Source organism: Taudactylus pleione, unplaced genomic scaffold, assembly GCF_031769625.1.
Source record: "Taudactylus pleione unplaced genomic scaffold, aTauple2 ptg000494l, whole genome shotgun sequence".
Taxonomy (NCBI): Eukaryota; Metazoa; Chordata; class Amphibia; order Anura; family Myobatrachidae; genus Taudactylus; species Taudactylus pleione.
The window spans coordinates 866,311-891,329 of NW_028284896.1; the positions used below are offsets into that span (position 1 = coordinate 866,311).

General features: G+C 47.0%; 1 protein-coding gene across 1 annotated transcript; it reads right to left on the bottom strand.

Annotated features, from left to right (window-relative positions):
* Positions 1–3,388: 3,388 nt before the first annotated feature.
* Positions 3,389–24,576, bottom strand: ETHE1 (ETHE1 persulfide dioxygenase). Its single transcript, XM_088449739.1, has 7 exons — positions 24,437–24,576; positions 20,298–20,442; positions 16,785–16,933; positions 7,528–7,657; positions 7,306–7,395; positions 5,711–5,827; positions 3,389–4,098 (listed from the first exon to the last, which is right to left on the bottom strand). The coding sequence occupies exons 1-7, from the start codon at positions 24,527–24,529 to the stop codon at positions 4,052–4,054; spliced, it is 771 nt and encodes a 256-aa protein (XP_088305865.1). The 5' UTR covers positions 24,530–24,576; the 3' UTR covers positions 3,389–4,051.
* Positions 24,577–25,019: the final 443 nt, after the last annotated feature.

A 25,019-nucleotide genomic window follows, 5' to 3' on the forward strand; every position in this document is an offset into this window, starting at 1 on the left:
ATGGTGGCCCAGAGCGCATGCGTACGACGGAGCCGGCTCCGTCGTGCGCATGCGCGAGACCCGGATAGCGACGGGCAATCCGTCGCTCCGGGTCTCGCACCAAAGGGGGTGTACTGGCAATGCAGCCATCCCAATACCGACATCGGAATCCCTGCAAGGGACTTAAGATAGGCGTCGAAATACCAACTCCTATCTTAATCCCGACGCCAGAACGCCGAAGGACACCATCCCGAACTAGGTAAATCCGGGGCGCCCTTAGCATTAGCCACGGGGGTGGGGGGAGGGTTAGGTTTAGGGAGCGTTAGGCACCTCCAGGGGGAGGTTAGGGTTAGGCACACCTCCAGGAGGGTTAGGTTTAGTTAGCGGTAAGAGGGGGTTAGTGTTAGGCACCCCAGGGGGAGGTTGGGTTTAGGCACTAGGGGGGAGGTTAGGGTTAGGCACCACTAAGGGAGGGTTAGGGGGCGGGAGAGGTGTAGGGATAGAGTACCAGCCGCCAGGACTTCGTACCCATTCCGTGTAGAAGAATGGCAGTCATCTGCTGTAGAGGAAACACTGATCCTCATATTCTACTAGTTGTACTGGTCACCAGATCTTTAAACCGGATATTATGAACCATTACTGCTTATGTATGTGTAAAACCTCTCCCACTTCTCGGAAACCACGGCCATACATTGATGCGTCATGTGACAGGCCTGTAATCACTTTCACCTCCAGGCCCGCTAAACCCATAATCCAGCATTGAGTACGACACACACCCTCTGTCAGTGCAGACATATTTACACGTTATTAACTATACATGTGAGAGTTGCTAAATAAAACTGACAAGTCTTAGCCCTTCCCACACTCCGCCCTATGATATCCCTATTTTATATGCAAAGCAGGTATTTATAGCAAGCAGCGCAGAAGTACCAAGGTACTCACAGAGCATTTTACTGGAAATTATTATTCTTCATTTGAACTGATGAAACTGTATAAAATACTGTAAGCTAGAGGTTCCCAAACTGTGGCTTCAAAGCATCCCAACGGTCTGGGTTTTAAGGATATCCATGGTTGAGCACAGATGGTTAAATCAATAGACTGTGGTACTAATTAAGTAACCTGTGCCCAAGCATGGTTATCCTGAAAACCTGGCTTGTTAGGGTTACCTCCGCTGTAAGCGATTTATAAGTCATATCCCATCATCTATCTGTACAAACCTGTATCATATATGAGGCTTATGCCAAGACGTCTACTAAACTCCAAAACATACGTTTTCAGATATGAACCAACCTGACGTAGGGACTGATTCATTCCTGATCGCAAATGCAATAGCAATTACGCGCACGCAGTCTGACTGCGATAGTATGCTAATCCATTGTGACTGCAGCGCTACATAAGAACGCTCACTTTACTTTACACACCTGTAATCCTTAGCGAGACTGCGAAACCATCGGTAACATCGCAAAGGTTTGTGGGGGGGGGGGGGGGTGAGTCGAGAGGTCAGGATCCCTGTCAGCTGACGAAGATTTCCTGGCCTCTTTTGTGACCCCATGGTCAATTAGCCGGCCGATGGACACGCAGATGATCCGATGCCGCGTCCAATGACGCAGCTCGGATCAGTAATGCATGAGAGGAGGCCTGACGCCTCCATCTGCATTACTGTAATAGTTCTATTTCAGCTGCTACCCCGTCTGAGGCTGAATCCCCCCCTGAATCCTCTCTTTGAACATAATCACAATTCAACCGCATGCACAATGGCTAACAATCGCCTAATCTGCGGAAATATCGCCGCTGCGCCTGGATGGGAATCAATCCTGTTTTTGGATTCCAGTCAAAAAGATGAGACTACAGTCAGTGTAGCTGCTGTGATGTCACTGGCCTTGTCCCTGTGCATAAATCATGACTTCCAGACGGTCAGTCATCCTGTGCCTGACTCTTCTAACACGCCAACGTGCTGCCAAGAATGGACAGAATTAGTTACAGTAAGTGTAAGCACTACAGTACATCATATATTTTAGACTTTGATGTATATTAGTGTAATAACCTCCCGTTGTGTACTCAGTGACTGGAGCTCATGCAAACAAGCCGTATACAATGTGTTCTCTTTCTGCGTCCAAAACTTCAATGACCGTCAAACCGCGACACAAGTCAGTTCAGGAATGGACCCGACCCGTAGGCTGCCAGGCTCCGCAGTTGGGCACAGGGCACTGCAGGGAGGTACTGGGGCTTGCAGCAGGGGTAATTAAAACTCTCTGAAAGCTAAATGATATTGCAAATATATATTGGAGAGCAAAATGATTGTAGTGCAGTGGTCCCCAACTCCCACCCTTGTGTAATAGTATCTGCATCACAATGACGGAGGTACGATATAAGTCACTGTTACTGGAGCACAGGGTTCTTTATCACCTGAACTATTAAAGGGCTTTGGGAATCTAGAAACATGGGGAGATCCAATCATTTATGTGTTTGAACTGGACGACCACAGTACAAGAGGGGCTATTCATTCTGGCTGGCCATGACCTACCTTTCATATCTATATATATTTATCTGTCATAACATTTGGACACACCAGTTAGGGTTCCAGATTAATTGAGATCCAATTGTTCGCAGCTGGCACACATGGCAATGTCAGTACAATAACTTCGCCATGGCAATTTGCCCCATTTAGAGCTCATTCAGGTCTTTCAGGAAAGACTAATAATCCTGCAGACAGCGGGATAATTGTTCCCTGGTAAAGTAATCCACAGGACAGAGCAATAGGTGGGAAACCTGGATCTGAGCCCCCATTACACTATCCCCATGTGAAAAGAAGGATCTAGGCATTAGACTGACTTATACCATGGTCAGCAGTATTCTCTGAATGGTTTGCCCACTATCCGTTCTGAAGCCTGGCACAGAGTTGTCATCTTCTCACTGGACGCATAACTGCAGCAGTCCTGATCTTCCAGGGACAGCTAGAGACTTCAAGGACTTGCCCCTAAATTTAATGCTCACCAACTACAAAGGTAATATAGTCAGCATCCCGGCCTGCAGGATGCTGACAGCCGAAATACCGGGCACTAGGGGGGCGAGGCTAGGGGAGGGAGTGTTAGGATTAGGGTACGGGGAGAGGGAGGTTAGGTTTAGGCACTAGGGGGGGAGGTTAAGGTTAGGCACCGGGGAGGATGTGAATTTCGAATTTCCCCGATCCTCCGTGTCATAGCAGATGTATAGGCCGCATTAGGGAAGGTTTATGGACTGGGGAGAGAGTCCTGAAACAGACCGATTGCTCCTGGAAAACCCACAACATTTTTTATTTAAAAATAATAAATTTAAAATAGCATTCAGGCTGTCAGAGCAGGTATACAAGTATTAAGTGGTTATTTAAAATGCACAATCACATCAGCGCCTGCCCCAATAAAGCTTTCAACCTAAACGATCTACCACCAGAAGCTAATTAACCTACCAGTATATATTTTTGGACTGTGAGTGGAAACCGGAAATCTTGCTGATAAGCAATAACATTAGAGAGGACATACAAACTCCACACAGAGTGCCATGGTCAGAATGTGTCTTTCTCCCTTAAAATATACTCACAGTATTTGACTTTATTATACAATGACCATGCTTATGCCATATCATTAAATCAACATGACAAGACAGAATACATGAAAAGCAACAAAATGTTTATTAGGCTGATCCTTTCCCCCAGAGTATGACGGCGCTCGTATCTAATGCTGTAACTGGAGAGTTCACTGGTGTCATAAAAATAATCATTTACATATATACATAGATGCGCGTCCTTTATCGTTTTATGAAACCAGCAATTAATGATGAAGTATTTGGTTGAGTTGTATATATAAAAAAAAAAACCTCCGTTCCCCGCCCGTCACCCCCCAAACCCCTGAATTTCAGTGCAGCTACTAAGGCAGCCATATAAAATACAGCATAGAACTCAAGATCTTCGGACAAATACAAAAATAGAACAAGATAAAAATAAATTCCAACATCTGATTGTGATCACCGGGCAGACGGGCGCAGTAACCGCCGTCACCGGCTGGTGTATGAGGTCAGCGTGGAGGTGATGATGTAATCATTCATCCTGAATGCCGCACTTTAAGTTGGCTGGGACGGCGATATCTGGGGAAGAGAACAGACAATGAGAGACAGAACACTTAATGTAACCACTGACTCAGTATGCCGACTTATGTCCACGTCACAAGGTGTCGGCTACGCAGAGAACATTACAACATGTGACTACACAGACAGCTCAGTCTCTTCAGGTCATTATTACTACACAATGCTCCTTCTCAGGTCAGTGGTGCGATCGGCCGTGTACACACAGAGGTCAGCTAGTCCATAGTCAAAAGGTCGACATGATCATTAGCCAATATGTCGTCATACAATTAGGTCAACATGGATAAAATGTCGTGATTTAACATGTCGACACCAGAATGTTGACTTATGTTTTTTTGGTTGAATGTGTTGTCATTTTAACCATGTCGACCTAATTCTATGTCAACACATTGGTCGTCGACCTAATGAACATGTCGGCATTATAGTGTCGACCTCCTGAATGTCGACTAGTCATACCATACCCCATACAATACAATATGTGATTGTAGGAATATTATAAAATATATGGGGGAGATGTATAAAGCAGTGAAAAGAGTAGAGAAGTGGACCAGTGGCAAAGTTGCCCGTAGCAACCAATCAGCTTCGAGGTAGCATTTATCAAGTACAGTCTATAAAATGATAGGTAGAAGCCGATAGGTTGCTATGGGCAATTTCTCCACTGAATTACTTCTCTACTTTTTCACGACTTGAGATATAAACCCTTTAGATTGTTAGCTACAGGTAGGGCTCTCAATAACACAGTCTCCCGTTTGTGTAAATGTTAAAACAATGGAACTTTTATAATGCCTGATACATTCCATAGTCTGCAGAAGTTGTTTTTACATTGGAGAGAAACAGCCTTCAAACTATGGACTATAGCGACATCTAGTGGTCACTGTGTATATTGTACAGGGAGAATGGGTAAAGCCCAGGCTTCACTTTATTTATTAACAGTTTCTTATATAGCGCAGCATATTCCGTTGCGCTTTACAATTGTAAACATTAATAGAACAAAACAGGGTAATAACAGACAGATATAGAGGTAAGAGGGCCCTGCTCGCAAGCTTACAATCTATAGGGAAATAGGCATTGGTACACAAGCATAGGTGCTATATATATTGCATTTTGGTCCAGCCAGAAGGCACAGTTTCTTGGTTGGCTGCATGATCCAGTCACACAGGAATGTCGACCAAATGTCATAAGGATGTGAGAGGAAGACGATGTGTGAGATTGTGTGTGGACTGTAAATAGGGGATGTAATTAGATATGGAAGCTTTGACGGTTATGTGGGAGGTTCTGGAATTTGATGAGCTTGCCTGAAGAGGTGAGTTTTCAGGGATCGCTTGAAGGATTGGAGACTAGAGGAAAGTCTTATTGTGCGTGGTAAGGCATTCTATAGAGTGAGTGCAGTGCGAAGAATGTCCTGTAACCGTGAATGGGAGCAAGTAATGCATGGGGATGACAGATGCAGATCTTGTGCTGAGCGGAGAGGTCGGGAGATATTTTGAGATGAGTGAAGAGATGTATGCCAGTATGCCTTTGATAAAATGACTACATCACTGGGTTTCCCATATTAGTAAATTGTGCACAGTGGGAAAGAGCACCCAGCTTTGCTGCAGAGGGCACGTGCTCTTACCTATCTGTGCAGGTCTCTTCAAGTTCAAATTATTCATGATCTTCACAAACTCGCCCTCACTCTTGGTCAGTCGCGGGTTCAGGCGCTTCTCCTCCTCTACAGTCGTCACAGTCTGACCTGTAAGAAGACGGAAGGCGGATGGTACAGTGAGGCCAGGACAGTATAAATTGCAGACGTGATCAGAAGTAGGCACGTTGTCCAAGGCTGCAGCTCTAGGAATTTGCGTCTCTGACGCCAGCTGTACTGTATATGGGATAATCCAGGGTCCCCACTTACCCCAAGCACCCCACAGTTACATCAGCACAATATAAATAAAAGGGTGCGGTGTATTAATTTAGACACCATACTGTCGACATGGACTATATGTCTACAATCAATATGTAGCCAGTCAAAATGTCAACATGAACTTAATTAAGACAATATACAGACAGGTCAAAATGTCAACAGTTAAAATATACACAAATCATAAGGTCAACGACCGCAAAGTAGACAAAATGTCAATAGTCATAATAAAATGACACAGCTGCTCCTGATGGCCGTCGGCTCAGCCGACACTATAAGCCAATATCTTAAACGCTTCCGTGAGCCGGTGGTTTAGAAGTTGCAGCGTAGTAACAGCCAAATAATTCAGGTTGAGAAAAAAAAAAAAATTGTGCCCCCCTTCCCCAATAACAAGACTCCGGACCTCTGGGCCTGGGCTGGTATTGGAAAATAAAGGGGAAAAACCGGAGTGGGGTTCTCTCTATTTTCAAATAACCATTTTAACTGTCGGCCTTATGACGACACTCTCGACATTTTGATTGTCTAAGTTTTGACTGTCTAATACTGGACTACATCCCATAAATAATAATGTTTACTGCAGAAGCTGCCACGTCACTTACACTGATGGCCGCGGAGACACCGCTCAGAGCAGGACATGACAGAATCCTGTGGGGGAGCTTTCCGGTAACCAGTGATCACGTGCTAGATACTGTAGCCTGAATGCATACGGTCACTAGGGGAGGGGCTTAGGTCTCCCTAACCCTATTATCACTAGGGGAGGGGCTTATGTCTCCCTTTCACTATTATCACTAGTGAGGGGCTTATGTCTAACCCCATTATCACTAGGGAGGGGCTTATGTCTCCCTAACCCTATTATCACTAGGGGAGGGTCTTATGTCTCCCTAACCCTATTATCACTAGGGGAGGGTCTTATGTCTCCCTAACCCTATTATCACTAGGGGAGGGTCTTATGTCTCCCTAACCCAATTATCACCAGGGAGGGGCTTATGTCTCCCTAACCCAATTATCACTAGGGAGGGGCTTAAGTCTCCCAAACCCTATTATCACTAGGGAGGGGCTTATGTCTCCCTAACCCTATTATCACTAGGGGAGGGGCTTATGTCTCCCTAACCCTATCACTAGGGGAGGGGCTTATGTCTCCCTAACCCTATTATCACTAGGGGAGGGGCTTAATTCTCTCTAATCCTATTATCACTAGGGAGGGGATTAGGTCTCCTAGCCCTATTATCAGTCGGCCAGGGCATAAGTGCCTCTAACCCTATTTACTGTTATCAGTCAGTGCCAGCACAGATTCCCCAGATTGCAGGACTCACCAGTGTAGTCATGAGCTGGGTACAGGAAGCAGCTTTCGGGAAGGGTGAAGATCTTACTGTGTACGGACTGATACAATGTATTGGGACAGCCTGCAATACACATCAATACATGATAAACGTTGCGGTGAAGGAAATAAGAACAGAACAGCCTTTTTTTTGCTAGTAGAAATAGGACGAGACCCCAAATAGAGAGACGATGGAGAGCGGCCGTGCAGGACACACCTTGCTGGAAGTCTGTGCGTCCACAGCCTCGGATAAGTAGCGCATCACCCGTGAAGGCCATGCTTTTGTCATTCAGCACATAGGTGAGGCAGCCATCTGTGTGACCGGGAGTGGCCCGAGCCTCCAGGGACTGTAGAGAACACACAGAGCATGAATCAGTTATTACGTCTGTAAGTAGAGGAGCTTTATGCCCCTGGTAGAGCTGCTGTATGTAGAACCACGTAGCTGTGACATTGCTCCCTCCACTTAGTTTTCACAGTAAGAAGGAACTTCCACAACCTTTAATCCCTTACCTGGCGTCGGCAGGCAGGCAGGCAGGCGGGCATTTCCATGTGACAGAGGGGAAGAGCAGCAGAGTCTGCAGATTACACAGCTCTGCACACACAGAGGGGCTGATATGGGATCTTCACTCCCCCTACTACTTACTGATTAGTGGGGACTGATACAATTAAAATAGTCCCCATTTTTCCAAACTTTGTGCCAGTTTCAGTGGATGCCGTCTCTGCCGTTCCCTCCAGCGGCACAAGTCTAAAACGGGTCACTGAGCAGCCTGAATGAATGACTCTTGAAGGGCTAGTTATTTGACTTGGCTAATGCCCACATAACGTCTGCACAAGCTAATTAATTACAGCTGTCCCATGCTCCCTTATTTAGTGTATTCATGAACTGCAAATCGGGAATTCGATTCCCAGCAGCGCCTGGCCGACCACAGCAGAGTTCCCGGCAGCGGAAGCCCGACAGGCGCTGAAAATCCCGATCGTCGATAGGTAAGTATTGACTAACCTAACCCCCCTAACCCTCCTTAGGGGTGCCCTAACCCTAACCCCCCCCAAGTGCCTAACCCTAATTCCCCCTCTAAGTGCCTAACCCCCCCCCCCCTTCCCCGCTGCCTAAACCTAAGTTCCCCCCCCGGGGTGCCTAACCCTAACCCTCCCTCTCCCTAGCCTAACCCTAACCCTCCCGGGGGGGCTGCCCTAATCCTAAATCCCCCCCGGGTGCCCTAAACCTAACCCTCTTCCCCCCGCGGCTGTCCGCTGGCGGCGCCCGGCATCTCTTCGATCGGGATGCCGGGGGCCGGTCTCCCAGTGTCAGGGAAATGTCAGGCGTCTACATCTAGACGCCCCCCCAAAATTTCACCCTCACCGGGATATGACAGTCGGGAAGCCCGGCTGCCAGTATTAAGGCAGCTGGCTTCCCGATTGTATACCCATGAACTCTCTATCCAGACACCCATTCCTTCAATTGTATGTATGGAGGGTAAAATATGTGCTGTATATAGACTAAGGGGCTTATGTAACAGGGTGCGAGCTGGCGGCACTGCGGGAATTCATGTTCCCGTATTTATTAAAGCAGCAATCATTTTAAAAGGCAAAACCAGCTTGGGTTTGCCTTTAAATTATGGCCACTTTAAAAATACAGGAACACTCGCATGATTTCTCGCAGCGGCTGCAGCTCGCACCCTGTTACATGAGCCCCTAAGACAGGGGTCTTCAACCTTGGCCCTCCAGCTGCTGTGGAACTACACATCCCAGCATGCACTGTCACCTTTTTGATATAACAGCATGCTAAACTATGGCAGTGCATGCTGGGATGTGTAGTTCCACAGCAGCTGGAGGGCCAAGGTTGAAGACCCCCTGCCCTAAGGGGTAGTTGCGGGTTGTCAAGCGGCTGATCATAGACAGCTTTGACTTGATGATTTAAAATGGCATTAGAAACAAAATGATAAATCCGGCTCGTGTAGCATTTAATTCTAATGTGGTTTTAAAATGGTTAGTCAGAGCCCCTGACGATCGTTGGCTTAGACAGAACACTAATTAGTAAATCTACCCCGTAGAGGCAAATGGAAAAAATGAAGGGAAAAAGTAGGGGTGAGCGGGGTTCGGTTTTACTCGGGTTCTTATCGCCACTTTACCGCAAATTTGGATTTATTATATTGGCTATCCAAAACACATGATAGGCGATAGCCAGTAAAAATGCCGTTTAAAGATCCGAGTAAATCCGAGTAAAACCGAACCCGCTCACCCCTAGAAAAAAGTATATAATCCCCAATTTACCCTCCACCTTCTTGGTTCCCAGCCTGCACCATCCTTGTGCCCAGCGCACTACCCCTCACAGTCAGCGACTCATCATTTCCGTCCTTCCCGGCGCCCTGGATCACCAAGTGCTGCGTCTTGTTTTGTTGTATCATTATCTCACGGTTTGAGTTTTGCCCTGTAAGTTTGAACCGTTTTAAATAGTGTCGTTTGTTTAGTCTATTGTATTTCTCCTTGTACAGCGCTACAGACATTTAATTATTCGAATAGGTAATTATTTACTGAATCTGACTGCAGAGTATCCTACCTCCTGTCCCTGGCTTATTAATTATTCTAATAGGCAATTATTTGCTGAAGCCATATGCTATTGTCCTTAAGCCTTATTTGTAAAGGTAGTTATTTTGTTAGAAGGTTCTCTCCAGTCTATTGACTGGAGTGAAGGATGATTCATTTTCTAGCCCTAAATGTTTGGTATGTGCTGACTGTTTACTTAAGCCATTTATTACTAGCTTTCTCTTGGAATGGCCAATGGGGTTTTTCACTAATTAGTGCCCACACTTGCCTACATCTCTGTATAAGTATCATTATATATGCTGGAAGCCTTGGCTGGAGGGTGCAGTTTTTAAAGTACATGCTTTTTTAAGTGCAAAACTGTAGCGTTAGACCTGCGTTAAACCAAAGATAAACAGAAGGAGGATAAATTCCATCAAATCAACAAACCTCTGCTGTCTACATATTCAGGACTGTTACACCTGGACTCCCTGCGCAGTCACGTCAGGAAATCAACACTTCTACTGCTACTAATAATGCTGGCCTTCTGAGGTTTACATACATCTCAGTGCATACAGTACTTGTGCCCATGTCAGTTTGCCTCTTTCCACTTGGAAACACTGGGGGTAGATGTATGAAAGCGGCACGTTAAGTGCCGCTATAACGCTTCCTGCTTCGCCTCTTTCCCGAGGAGCAGCAGGAAGCACTACCGATGAGATGTAAGAAAATCTCATCGGCCGGAGAGGGGGAGCGATAACTCCCCCCTCCGCGCTACCCGCTAGAGACAGCAGCGCATCAGCCTAGTGCTGATGCGCTGTGTCTCTGTCCCAGCCGGCTCCACATGAGCAGGCGCGGGATCTCGCAAATATCGCGAGATCCCCCGCGTGCAGCCTGGAGCCGGCAGCAGGGGACAGCGCTTGTCCCTGCTGTGGGTATAGGCTAGCGCAGGCTGTAGCTGTCGATAGCTACAGCCGGCCAAACGGTCATGCGGTATAGCATAGCGCCCCTGTCATTTACCGCCCAGACCCCCGATCATACATCAGGGAGAAGCGGTATCAGCGCACATAACGTGCGCTGATACCGCTTCTGGGCTTCATACATCTCCCCCAATGTCTTTTATCTTAGCTCTCTTGCCCAGCCTCACATCCTTTATCTGCTTACAGTCTACATTATTATTCAAATTCTGCACACATTTGATCCCCACTTTTAATCCACTCAATAACAAACTTGGTAATCTGCATACATATTTACCATCAGTGTTCTTTCACTTGTATTTCTACAAATCTCTTGCGTTCATATTTAATTTATATTTCCAATTTCAACCCTCTAGTTTACTTATAAACACCATGACTAGGTTATCTTCAACTCTCTCCTTCACTCAGTCTCTACCTAATCCTCTGTTCTGCCCCCTACTTCCACCTTTATCCTTTCCCCCTTATCTCTTCCACCTTCTCCCCCCTCCTCTGTCTGCCTACTCTTCCCTCCTTTCCCATTACTCCACTTTCTTCCTGTTCTACCCCCCCTCTGTCCTACTACCCCCACCACTAATCCCTCCTCCTACTCTCGTCTCCCTGTCACTTCACCCCACTGCCATCCACATCTCTCTCCCTGCCCACCTCCTACAGGTTCCCTTTCTAGCTCAGGTGCCCGCACCATCACTAACCTCTATTCATATCGGTCCCCCAAATTAATCTTACCTCTACGTTACAGCAACCAGGATAATCTTATTCACATCTCCCCCACAAACGCTATCTCTCTATCCTGTGCCCTCTGGAATGCCAGGTCAGTCTGTAATAAACTGGTCCCCACCCACGACCTATTCATCTCCATCTCCTGAATCTCCTAGCCATTACTGAAACCTGGATCTCACCCTCTGACACCACTTCTCCTGCTGCTCTATCCACTGGGGGCCTCACCTTCTCCCACACCCCCCGGCCTGGGGGTCGCAATGGGGGTGGTGTTGGGGTCCTTCTATCCGCCAATTACTCCTACCAGCTTATATCCTCTGAACCATCCCTTACATTCCCCACATTTGAGGTTCATGCTATTCGCCTCTTCCAACCAGTAAACCTCAGAGTAGCTGTCATTACCGTCCCCCTGGCTCTCCCTCCCAGTTCCTTGACAACTTCGCTTCCTGGCTCCCTCACTTTCTCTCCTCAGATCTTCCCTCCATTATCCTAGGTGATTTTAATATTCCTATTGACATTCCCACAGAATCCTCTGCAGCTAAACTCCTTACCCTCACTTCTTCCTTTGGTCTCGCCCAATGGACCTCATAACCCTCCCATGTGAGTGGGCACTCACTTGACCTGGTCTTTACTCACCGTTGTGATATTTCTGATTACTCCAATTCCCCATTAACCCTCTCTGGCCATCACCTTCTCTCTTTTAACTTATCCCTCTCTCCTTACCCTCCTTTACCTCCTAAGGCTACCATAACTAAGCGTAACATTGAGGCTATTGACACTGTTGCTTTTTCCTCCCTGCTAGACTCTTCTCTCCCCTATCCTTTCTCTCTCCTGTCCTGAACAAGCCGCTTCCCTGTACAATTCCTCCCTTACTTCTGCTCTTGACTCTGTTGCTCCGGCAATAACTACTCAACCTCGCAGATCCACACCACAACCCTGGCATTCCAAAAGCACCAAATACCTGCAGAAGTGTTCAAGAATTGCCGAGCGTCAGTGGAGGAAATCGCACTCTATGGCTGACTTCCTCCATTTCAAATTTATTCTCTCATCCTACAGTGCTGCCCTGTCCCTCTCCAAACAATCATATTTCAAGAACCTCATCTCCTCCCAGTCCTCAAACCCCCGGCGTCTCTTTGCCACTTTCAACTCCCTTCTCTGCCCTTCCCCTCCTCACCTCCCCTCCTTGCTCTCTGCCCTTGACTGCCACCTACTTTACATCTAAAATTTACTCCATATGTGAGGACATCATATCCCATCAGACCCTCAGCACTCCTGCCCCTCCTTCCCTGAGCACCCCTCCTCTTCTGTCTTACCAACTCTGACATCCTTCTCCCGTTTCTGGAGAGGAAGTCATGGCCCTAATCCGGTCCTCCGCTCCTTCCACCTCCCCCCTTGATCCTATCCCTTCCTGTCTCCTCTGTTACCTGTCTCCCTCTGCCTGTTCCCATCTTGCCCACCTCCTCAATCTCTCCCTATCATCTAGCACTGTCCCTTCTGCATTCAAACATGCCCTTGTCTCCCCAATTCTTAAAAAACCTACCCTGAATCCTAACATACTCTCCAACTACCGACCCATCTCTCTCCTCCCTTTTGCTTCCAAACTCCTTGGGCGTATTGTTTACAACCGCCTTACCACCTTTCTTTCCACTCCCCCCTTGACTCTTTTCAATCTGGCGTCCGTTCTCTCCACTCCACTGAAACTGCCCTCACGAAAGTCAACAATGACCTCCTTACTGCCAAATCCAAGGGCCACTACTCTCTGCTCATTCTCCTTAACCTCTCTGCTGCATTTGACACTGCAGACCACCCTATCCTCCTGCAAATACTTCACTCTCTTGGTTTCTGTGGCATTGCCCTCTCCTGGCTGTCCTCCTACCTCTCTGATCATTCCTTCTATGACTCCTCTCATGACTCCTCCCCCCCCCCCCCCCCCACTTCCACTAACAGTAGGAGCTCCCCAAGGTTCTGTTCTTGGACCTCTTCTTTTCTCCCTATATACTGTACATCCTCTCTAGGTGAACTCATTAACTCTTTTTACCTCCAATACCATCTCTATGCTGATGATACTCAAATTTACCTTTCCACCCCTGACCTCTCTCCCTTGCTTCTTACCCGTATCTCCAACTGTCTCTCTGCTGTCTCTTCATGGATGCCCCAGCGATTTCTTAAACTAAGATTGAGCTAATCATCTTCCCACCCTCTTCCATTACCTCACTTCCCACAAAATTCTTTATCTATTGATGGCACAACTATCTCCTCTATCCCTAAAATGTGCTGTCTTGGAGTTATTCTAGACTCCTCCCTCTCCTTTAAACCACACATTCAGCACCTCTCGCAGTCCTGCCGCTTCCACCTAAAAAATATTTCCAGGATTAGACCCTTCCTCACCCAGGATGCCACTAAAACCCTCATCCACTCACTGGTCATCTCCAGATTGGACTACTGTAACCTTCTCCTAGCTGGCCTCCCAATCTCCCACGTCTCTCCGCTACAATCGGTCCTCAATGCTGCTGCTCGGCTCATCTTCCTCTCCAGACATTCTACATCTGCTTCTCCTCTCCTTCAAGCCCTACACTGGCTCCCTTTCCCCTTCAGATGCCAATTCAAGGTCCTTACACTCACCTACAAAGCACTCACTAAATCCTCCCCCACATATATTCCTGACCTTCTTTCCCTTCACACTCCCGCCCGTCCACTTCACTCAACAAATACACGCCGCCTCTCTTGCCAACTGACTACTTCCTTCCACTCCAGCCTCCAAGATTTTGCCCATGCTGCTCCCTACCTTTGGAACTCTCTCCCTCTCTCTATCAGACTCTCCACCTCACTGCATATCTTCAAACGGGCTCTCAAGACCCACTACTTCATCAAGGCCTTCCAGCTTTCAGCCTAACCCACATAATACTCTCTCCTCCCTATCTTCCCCTTCTGTGGTCAAGCCTGTCTGTCTGCCCCTCCCCTTTAGAATGTAAGCTCTCACCAGCAGGGACCTCTTCCCTCATGTGCTTCTCCTTACACTTTCTTCTACTCCTTCCACCTCATAAGGGCACTTAACACATCTCTGCCAACTCCCTGCTGCTTATTGTGAGAGTTTTAATCACTATTGCAGCAATGTATATAATGTCCTTCACTGTACTGTAAATTACTTGGTTTTTTTTTTGTTCACTTATTAGTTTTATGTACTATGTAAGGCGCTGCGGAACACTTGAGGCGCTATATAAATAAAGGATAATATTATTAATAATAATAATAATAATAATAATAATAATGGCACCATATACATAATATAAAACACTAAGGGCCCGATTCAGAGCCGCTCGTAAAAAGCGAGTGCTCGCTCTGAATCAGGGCGGCCGCTTTTTTTTTTTTTTAAAACCCGGCCTCCTGGCCGCTCGCTAAGCTGTGGGTGACCACTCACAGCTTTTGCGAGCGGCCAAGTGATGGTCGCTAAGGTCACGACCATCAGGCATGCGGCGAGACCCTTGTGGTAGGGTCTCGTCTGCCGCAAGCCCCAGTGAGCTTCCGACTCTAATAGAGCCGGAAGCTCACTACCTACATCACTGGTGATGTCAGTAGGGCCGCCCACAAACGGCCCTAAATTCACTTTTTTTTCCCCCTTTTTATGCAATGCAATGCCATTTTATGGCAGAGATATATAAATACCTTCTGGGTGTTCTTTTACAAAATCGTCTGTTGCAACACTACATTTACTGTAAATGTTTTATGGTTTCTTGGAGTCCAGATCATTAATATTTATTCTATTCGGGCTGGTACAAGTCCTAAGCTATAGAAGCCTTTGTTCTGTATCATAAGCAGGGTACACACACACACAGGGTATGGCGTGTGACCCAGACGATGGAATGATGTAATGTAACGTTACATTGCGCGCGGCATACACACTGCACGATCCGATGAACGACGGTGCGATGTATCGTTACAAGCTGCATGTGACAGCACTGCGTCATTCATTGCATAGTCCCATCTGCCGTGCAGCACAGCGACAACCCGCTGACCGACCGTCGTGATCGTACAATTGGGTGCACACACTATACGATGTGTACGATATATTGCTCCGATCCACGTCAGAACATTGTATCGTTTATCGTGTCCTCTGCTTAATACCGATGAGAGCCAAAAAGCTGGAAACTCTGGTATGTAAGTATAGATCTTCTATAGCAGCAAATTAATTCTCCGTTAAGTGCCAGCGCAATTTCCGGCTACGCACATTACCGCTTATTACAGTAAGAAAAGCTTCAGTAACTTTCCTACTATTTTATAGCAATTGCTGTCACTTAGTTATCATTGAGTGCTTGTCTGTTCCATGTAGCCACAGCACCATAACCTTAATGGTCATTCTAGATGAAAACACTAATGTTTCTATCAGTGAGTGCATCACTTTACGGGTCATGAGCAGGATTTCCCCGTTTCCTATGATAAAATTAGATCTTAACTGACCAAGACGGTTATCTTGACGATAATGAGCCAACAAAAATCAGCTTTTGCCTAGTTTAAAGCTTCGTACGCAATCAGTTTTAGATGTGTCCATTGTGTGATGCGTTTCGCTCACTGATAGGTGAATAAATCTTCAGCAAATTCAAAATGACCTGATCAATAGATTGATTCACTTAAAAACCAACGAACAAACCAAATGTGATCGCATCTACAAATTAACAGAACAGAGAGGCGGAGCGGAGATACGATGGGGCGTTCTCACATAGGCAAAGCTGGAGAAGGGCAAGATTATGTAAATTCATCTCATTTAGTCCTGGACATAAAGGGAATATACCCCTGTTAAGGAGGTGTATTATTTTGCACCTAGTATAGAGCCGGACGAACTACACACTGATGATGAGGACTTGTAGCAAAGTTAACGCTTATAATAAAACATGTAGAACCTGGCGCGTTTCGTCATAAGTGCAAAGTTTCTTATTAGCAATGGATGCCCAATTTACTTCTAACTCTACATGTCCAGCTAACCAGAAATAAACCAAGCAGGGCGCCATTAGGAAATTAAGAAGCAAAAATAAAATAATAACCCTAAGCTCCGATTTCGTACTTCTTGTAGTATCTTTTGCAAATTGCTCAAGTTTCGTTTGAGTTCTGGGGCGCACAGAGAAGGAGAAAATGGGACCAAAACAACCAGCGTTTGTGGAGCACAGGTTGGACGCAGCGCTTACGTAGGCAGAGCATTGGTAGCGGGTCCAGTACTAAGTGGACGATGGCAGGAAAAGAAGGATCTGACCAATGACACTGTTATATAACTTACAAATTTCCCAAATTTGATGAGATCTCCTTCCTTAATGTGGATGTCAGCGAATGCGCCACTGTCCTTGGAGATGACGCTCTTGCTCCCGGGCAGCAACTTCTTCAGGACCCCCGTCCCGGTTACATGATCAGCGTGGCAGTGAGTGTTGGCTGGAGATACATAGGAGGAATTGGGGAACAAGGGATGAGGTGACAGGATGATGATAAGCCATACTACAGAGCATTACCTAGAACAGATATAGGAAACCTCTAGCTCTCCAGCTGTTGTAGGACTATACTAGCTACAGAGCCACAGGGGGCGGCCTCATACCTACAGCCTGGTGCCAGCTTGTTATATTTCAATGTTTCTCCAGGTAGGCCACATCTCACAAATCCTAGTAGGGTATCCACGCCATTACTGAGCTACAGTTACATTTACCAGCCCCACCCATATGTGCAAGCTTGGGCCCTCCACAGCCAGCCATATCCATGTCATAGACACTTTGACCAAGGAATGTAGCTTACACAAGGGTCCATTTATCCATCCTCAATGAAGGATCTTGGCGGTGGCCCCACCACCCTGCACTGGAGGCAAGCTCTTCCCAAACCGCTACCAAGGGCCCACCAACCAATGAGTGACATGCCAGGGGAGTGGGGGGGGGGATCTCACTCATGTGAGTTCTCATCACTGTGTCAGCCCGTCCCCGAGTTTGAGCTCACACTCAAACTCACCCCCCCCCCCCCCCCTTACCACGGCTATCTGATAATGCCGCCCAGCTGTAATCAATTTCTGGGTTCCTCTCATAATGTCTACAAGTGTTATTGAAACCCCAATTTTGCTAATACAGGGGGGTAACATTAAACCAAAACCTACTCATTATCGGTATTCCCATAGAATATGTCATAGTGCCCACACCTTAGGGCAGATTGGTGTTGAGAATCTTCCAAATGTCATTGAACTTACAGGCGTTGGATAAGCAGGAGCTGCTGGTATGTTGTACTGAGAGCGATATTTATATGGGGAGACCTTGAGCTCTGACTTTCCTCTTTATTTCTAATCCACAAGTTAAATAACAAAACAAAAACAAAACCCCTAGAAAGTGTCTGTAATCCGACAGTCTGCATGCTAAGTCCTGGCATCACCATCACTCTCAAATCCTTATCTAGCTGTTGTAAATGCCATGATAGTATTGTGGCTACATGAAAGCCAGGGCAAAGTCTGATTATTTTATAGTTTTACCATGGGGAACGGGAGGGGAGCCAGATGGTCTACACCTAAAAGTGATCATCGCATATACCTATAACTAGATACACGGGTATATAAACTGCTTTTACTGGGCTATAACTGCTTCTGCAGTGCAGCGCCTAGTCACGTAGCTTCCATGCTAACAGCGGTGATGGGGATGCTGGTCCCTACTGTATGTGAGGAGTTGGTAGCGGCTGTCTGTCCTCTGGGCACTTAAGTTTCTGCCCCATGTAATTGCTGTATAATTGTTCATATCCTATCAGCGTATACTCTGCTCCCATGTTTACAGGGCTATCCGGTAGCACAGGGCGTGTTGTGGCTGTGTGTGACAAAGGTGAGAAGACAGGCAAACTGTTCTGCAACATATTGGAGACCGCGCAGTTGCAGGTGTATTTGATAGCTCCCTGCAAGAACATGGCCGTAGTTACACCTGGAGTCCAGCCGCCATAGGCATTGTCACGGATCGTCCAAGCAGGAAGTCATAATGCAAATACTATATGACAATTAGGGGTCTATTTACTAAGCAGTGTTAGGAGACAGAGTGAAAAGTGATGAGGTACCAGCCAATCAGCTCCCAACTGTCATTTTTCAAACACAGCCTGTGAGATGGCAGTTGGGAGCTGATTGGCTGGTACCTTATCGCTTTTCACTCTGTCTCCTAACACTGCTTAGTAAATAGACCCCATATTCTGTTTTCCCCTCTTTGTTCTGTGCCAATAATGACCATGTAGAGGTAGAAAGAGGAAATTACAGGATAACTACCTACAGATGTGCCCACATGCACCTTTCTTTATATCAGAGCTGTTTGGTGCACCACAGAATTTGTGACTTAGCCCCTCCACTTCTTCAAATATGTATCTTAATGGGCCACTTGTAACAATTCCTTTGCGACAAAAATAGCAATCCTAAGTACACTACATAGGGGCTGATTCAGCAGGGCACGCAGTTGCACTGCTGATCGCAGATTCACGATTAATTGCAATCTGCGAGTGTGCAGAATGGGTCCTGCGTAGTCGCACGCAGCCCCTTCTGTGCCTCTGCCTGACTGACAGGCATAGGCATTTAAGGGGCGGTGCAGGGGCGGCCGGCGTTCCCGGAAATGGGGGCATGTCTGCCCCGTTTTCCTGGGAGTGGCAAGGCCGGGGACTACGTCGACCGACGCAGTGTCCTGGCATCGCAATCCGGCCAGCCTGAGTAAGCTCGGCCCCGCGCCGTCCATCACCATGACCGTCGATAGTCGCAATGGTGATCCCAGCCTGCGACCTCCGTCGCAGTGCTGGGATCGCAAATGCAGCAGGGGGTGTCACACATCTCATACACCTGTCATACACCTCCTGCTGCTTTTATATAATAGCAAGGATGGAATTGCAAAGCTGCCTGCGTGCATATATCATATATATCTATAGCCTGCGTGCATACATCATATATATCTATAGCCTGCGTTCATACATCATATATCTATAGCCTGCGTGCATATATCATATATATCTATAGCCTGCGTGCATACATCATATATATCTATAGCCTGCGTGCATACATCATATATATCCATAGCCTGCTTGCATACATCATATATATCTATAGCCTGCATTCATACATCATATATCTATAGCCTGTGTGCATACATCATATATCTATAGCCTGCGTGCATATATCTATAGCCTGCGTGCATACATCATATATCTGTAGCCTGCGTGCAGCTTTGCAATTGCGATCCTTGCTGAATCAGGCCCTTTAGTGCACTATTAGCAAATGAAGATGCAAAATGTGTGAAAACGTACTCGAGCACGAGTGTCTGAGCCACGTCAGGCGTTTCACGCCATATGGTGTATGAGGTCACATCTCTAGGCTGCATAAATTACAAATATAGGATTACTTAAGACGAATGTTTAGTCGGGAGTAATGCACAATTTCGCGGCATCTGGGGCTGGCGCATCACTGATCATCAGACCAGCAGATGTGTGCAGTCTCCATGTGACCAAATTGACAGGCAGGGCCCTCCATCCTCTCGGTTCTCACCCCGCACTATCCTTGTCTCCTGTGCGTTACCACTCAGTCAGCGGCTCTGATCCTTTCTCTCCAGTCACCGAGGGCGAATTTCAATCATATACTTGTATAATTATCTCACTTTTTGATTAGTTTTTTTGTTTTTCTCCTCGTCATGTCAGTTTCAATGTTATTCTAATGTACTGATTGTTTAAATCATTGTCATTTTCCCTGTACGGCGCTACCAACACCTTATATTATTATTCCAGAATAATACTGGCTACGTCCCAGTGCGAGCCGTACCTGCGTAGACCATTTTCAGGCCAAGATCCTGGATAAGTTTAGCATCTCGATTAGCAGTTTCCAGGACAGGGTCGATCAGAACAGCCTCCTTAGTGGCCTCATCGGCAAGAAGATAGGTGTACGTACAACTGACAGGCTCAAACAACTGCAGGGGGGGGATACAAATAAGGTTTTATTAAACACAACTTGAGGATTTACTCAACTTAATTTATAAATCAGTTCCTATCCTAGGACATGGAAAAACCAACACACACACAATTAATCTTTCACCGTTCCTCGATATGACAAAAGAAGACACACACACTAACAACTGTAATAGAGCATCTATAGAGTACACGCATTCAATGTACAGATGTGTCCACACACACACACACACACACACACACACACACACACACACCTTACTTCCTTGCATGTTAAACAGCCCTTTGATTTGCGCCATGCTGTGGCGTGACTCTGTAGCGTTGAGCGTCTTTTCATGCAACTTTTTACCTCCAAATGTCTCTTATTCCGATGTGAATAGGACAAACAAGTAGCTCCTGCTGATTAGAATGATATGTGACATGCCTGTATTCTGTGTGTGACTGCGGGGGTATCTGCATGCGTAATGCTACGTTACAGTGTTACACCCGCTGGCACTGACACTGTAACGTACTGTAGCATTTTGCATGCAGATACAGCCGCAGTCACACACAGAATATAGGCATGTCGCATGTCACTTTAATCAGCACAAGCTACTTATGTGTCCTATTCACATCGGATGCAAATAATACCCCTTTCAGACATACTGAGATTCCCGGGATTTTGGCCTGCCTCAGCCAAAATTCCCGGGTCTCATGTCTGTGTGAAAGGTACCTACCCGGGATGTTCCCGGGTAGTCAACCCTGCAATTGACCAGGGTATTTCCCGGGACTTAAGTCCCGGGAAGTCTACCCTGCTCTAGTGTGAATGGTGCAACCCGGGGATTTTACTCCCGGGCTGCACCAGGCAGCTTCTGATTGGCCCTGGCTCTGACTGAGCCACCGGGGAGGCGGCACCAGCGGCGGTAACAGCGCCCGCACCCCCCCTTCCCATACTCCATGTGCAGGGACCAGCTCCTGGCTTATATAGGGCTGCCCCCCTGGATGTATCCCCCAGCTGCAGGGAACGTGCTGTGGGACCCCGGAATACTCGCTAACCTGACCGCTGCAGCGCTATATATAGAGTGTATAGAGCTGAGTGCATACTAGTAACTGCATGAACCAGATGCAGCTATAAATAATACTAGTAATTACCCCCAGGATCATAGAGCTGTGGTACCTACCTGTCCCAGTGGGTGCAGGATGCAGGATGCTCCCTGTTTGCAGACACAGCAGCACTGAGAGCAGCGGCCCCCCTGTCCCTGTAATTACCGGCGGTAGCAGCGCCGCCGGTAACAGCGCCCGCACCCCCTCTTCCCATACTAACCGCCGGCAGCACTGAGATCAGCGGCTCTCCTGTCCTCAGCCCCAGCGGGGGAACTTTCCGGCTGTCACCAGGCAGAAGCGGAGGGAGAGATTACAGCCTCCCCGTATTCTCACTGCTGCACAGAGCTGCGCTGGGAAACTACAGGAACAGTGTCCCTGTCACTTTCCCCACCTGTCCCTGTCACTTTCCCCACCTGTCCCTCTGTCACTTTCCCCACCTGTCCCTCTGCACCTTACCATCCACTTTAATAAAACTCTGAAAAACCCTGCTCTTGTCTGAAAGGGGTCTACCAGGGAATTTCCCGTGTAGACAGTGTAGTGTGAAAGGGGGGTCTAGACCAGTGTTGGCTAACCTTGACACTCCAGCTGTTGTGGAACTATATATCCCAGCATGCCCTGCCACAGTTTTAGCATGCCCTAATAGCAAAACTGTAGCAGTGCATGCTGGGTTATGTAGTTCCATAACAGCTGGAGTGTCAAGGTTAGCCAACACTGGTCTAGACCAAATACCTGGGATTTTTCACAGGAGAAATTCCCGGGTCTGAGCAGGAAATTTCCCGGGCTGTATGTCTGAAAGGGGTATAAGAGGCATTTGGAGGTAAAAAGTGCAGCAGCTGAACTGTGTAATTTCCACATTGTGTACTAGTGAACTGGACCAGTTATATGCTAAAGCTTGCACAAAGGACCTAATCTACACTGAATTGGAGGTCCTTCTTTATTTTCAGAGACTTTTACTTTGCATATGAATCAGTTGTGATCTTATCGGCTAAGGCCTGTATAAAGGATCTATTCTCCATTGATCTGTGAGGCATTTTTACAAGATCCAGTGTGACCACATGTGAACGGATTGTGATCCTATTTGATTACCCCTGATGAAGTCCTCAAGGGGACGAAACGCGTAGGATTTTATGCCGAAGCTAAAGGCTACGTTTTAAAAAGTGTCAAGTCCCAAAAAAAACCAGAAACACAAATTTCAAAAATCTACAAAGTGACATTAAGCTTGACATCATTTTATGTAAGAACAATTATTGTTATATTAAAAATATTTCTCACTGGAAGAAGTTTTATTGGCGTTTATCAATATTTGGCCTAATTTTCTGGGTGAAATATTTTTGGTGAGTGGGTATAATTACAGATGCCCATGAAGTAATCAAGCTCATTCTTCTGGAGTTGATTGACGGTATCCAGTGAATTAAGGAACCCCACACTGTGATGTTATGCACTAAACATTGGGAACAAACAAATAAAAAAATAATATTTCAATACTGCTTTAGCACCCTCTGAGAAATATATATTTTGAGTGCCGAACAGAAGCTATTGTTATATATATATATATATATATATATATACACATATACACACACACACACAGCTGGTGGGTGGGGTGGAAGATACAAAGCAATCATCCTCAAGTCTAGTGTAACAATACACTCCTGGCTGTGGCCATACAGATAGTGACCACACACTGACAATACAGTGACAATACACCATCAATACAGTGATCGTACGCTGACAGTATGTTTACCATACACTAACAGTACAGTGACCGTACACTAACAGTACAATAACCATACACTGAAGGCGGTATTCAATTGCTATAGCGCGCCCGATCTCCCATCTAAAGTGACAGGAGATTGCAGGGCACTATTAAATTGTTGCTGTTTTTCGTGCTGATCGCACCCAAAGTGGTCAGGTTTAGCAGCGTAAAATGGCTACCCCCGACCAAAGTGCTGGCCACGATCGCGAAAAGTGCTTTTTGGGCGCCCAAACAGATCACTTTTTGACCATTTCAGCTCGCACCCCCCTGGGGCTGCGAGCTGAAATGGTGCGCTGCCAGCTGATCGCGCCCGACAGGAGCAACAATTGAATAGCTCTTGTCGGGCGTGTAAAAGGGCCGAAATTATTGAATTCCTCCCTGAAAGTACAGTGACCGTACAATAACCATACACTGACAGTACAGTGACCGTACACACTGACAGTACAGTGACCGTACACACTGACAGTACAGTGACCGTACACACTGACAGTACACTCTGACAGTACAGTGACAGTACAGCGACCGTACACCGACAGTACAGTGACCGTACACCGACAGTACAGTGACCGTACACCGACAGTACACCGACCGTACACCGACCGTACACCGACAGTACACCGACAGTACACCGACAGTACACCGACAGTACACCGACCGTACACCGACAGTACAGTGACCGTACAGAGCTGCTCTTGCAGCGATTACCTCATTCTACTCAGGATTACTCATATCCCAGGAGTTACAGTAATATCTGACACAAGCTGCAATACATCTAGCAGGAACTGTGACTTTGGGGGAGGTGTATCAAACCTTCTAAAGAGGACAAGCGGAGAAGTTGCCCATAGCAACCAATCAGCTTCTAGCAATCATTTATGTTGTGTATTTTAGAAAATGACAATTAGAAGCTGAGTAGTTGCTATGGGAAACGTCTCCAACTTGTCCTCTTTAGAAGGTTTGTTACATCCCCCCCTTAGAAAACATAAAGCCTGGGGCTCTACTGTACCTCCTCCTAGCCAGCTCCACAGAGACACAGCAGTCCTCCATGGGGCACTTTGCTGCTCATGCTGGGAGTAGTAGTTTTTTTCCTGCTTCGGATAATCCCACCTAGTGCAGGGGTTAAGGATAGCTGCAGAGATCTCCTGGGCTCCGGCACTCACCTGCCTGAAAATCAGCCCTCTGCCGGCCGCCGCCATGTTACTGTAGCCCCGCACCGCTCCGAGCAGCACCTTGCTGGCAGCTATCACCCACATACTGGGCGGTGTCCTGCGCTGCTATTATACACTGACTGTGACCCTGACTGTATGAGATACGGAGCTGTATAGCCCCCGGGGGACACGCCCCCACCAATCAGATGAGGGGGCGTGGCTGCTGGCTCTGAGTGTGAGAGAACACTGCTTCCTGGGCCTGGGGATCTCTCTCTGCACCTTCATACACCAGAGCTCACTCTCTAATAAACAACAAGGGGCACCTCTGAGTACACGTCTGATCCCCTGGTGATCTGTGCACTGCACTCTTTTCCAGGGACAATATATTTTAAAGATTTCTCCAGTATTGATCACTACTGCCCATCAAAAGGGGATGCAGTCAGGAAGCCGACGGTCGAAATGCCGACTGCCGGCTTCCCGACAGTCAAATCCCGGCAGGGTACTAACGACAGGTGTCGCAATCCTGACTCCTGTCATTAGACCTACGCCAGGAGCCCGACACCTGGCATACCGAACGAAGATAAACCGGGAGCGG

Excerpts from the sequence above, each read along its gene's own strand:
- ETHE1 (XM_088449739.1), bottom strand. The coding sequence starts at position 24,529 with ATGTGGGTGATAGCTGCCAGCAAGGTGCTGCTCGGAGCGGTGCGGGGC. Across the intron at positions 5,828-7,305 it reads CCCAGCTCATGACTACACTG|GTCAGACTGTGACGACTGTA; the intron begins GTGAGTCCTGCA and ends GTCTTCTTACAG. Across the intron at positions 4,099-5,710 it reads GAAGAGACCTGCACAGATAG|ATATCGCCGTCCCAGCCAAC; the intron begins GTAAGAGCACGT and ends TCTCTTCCCCAG.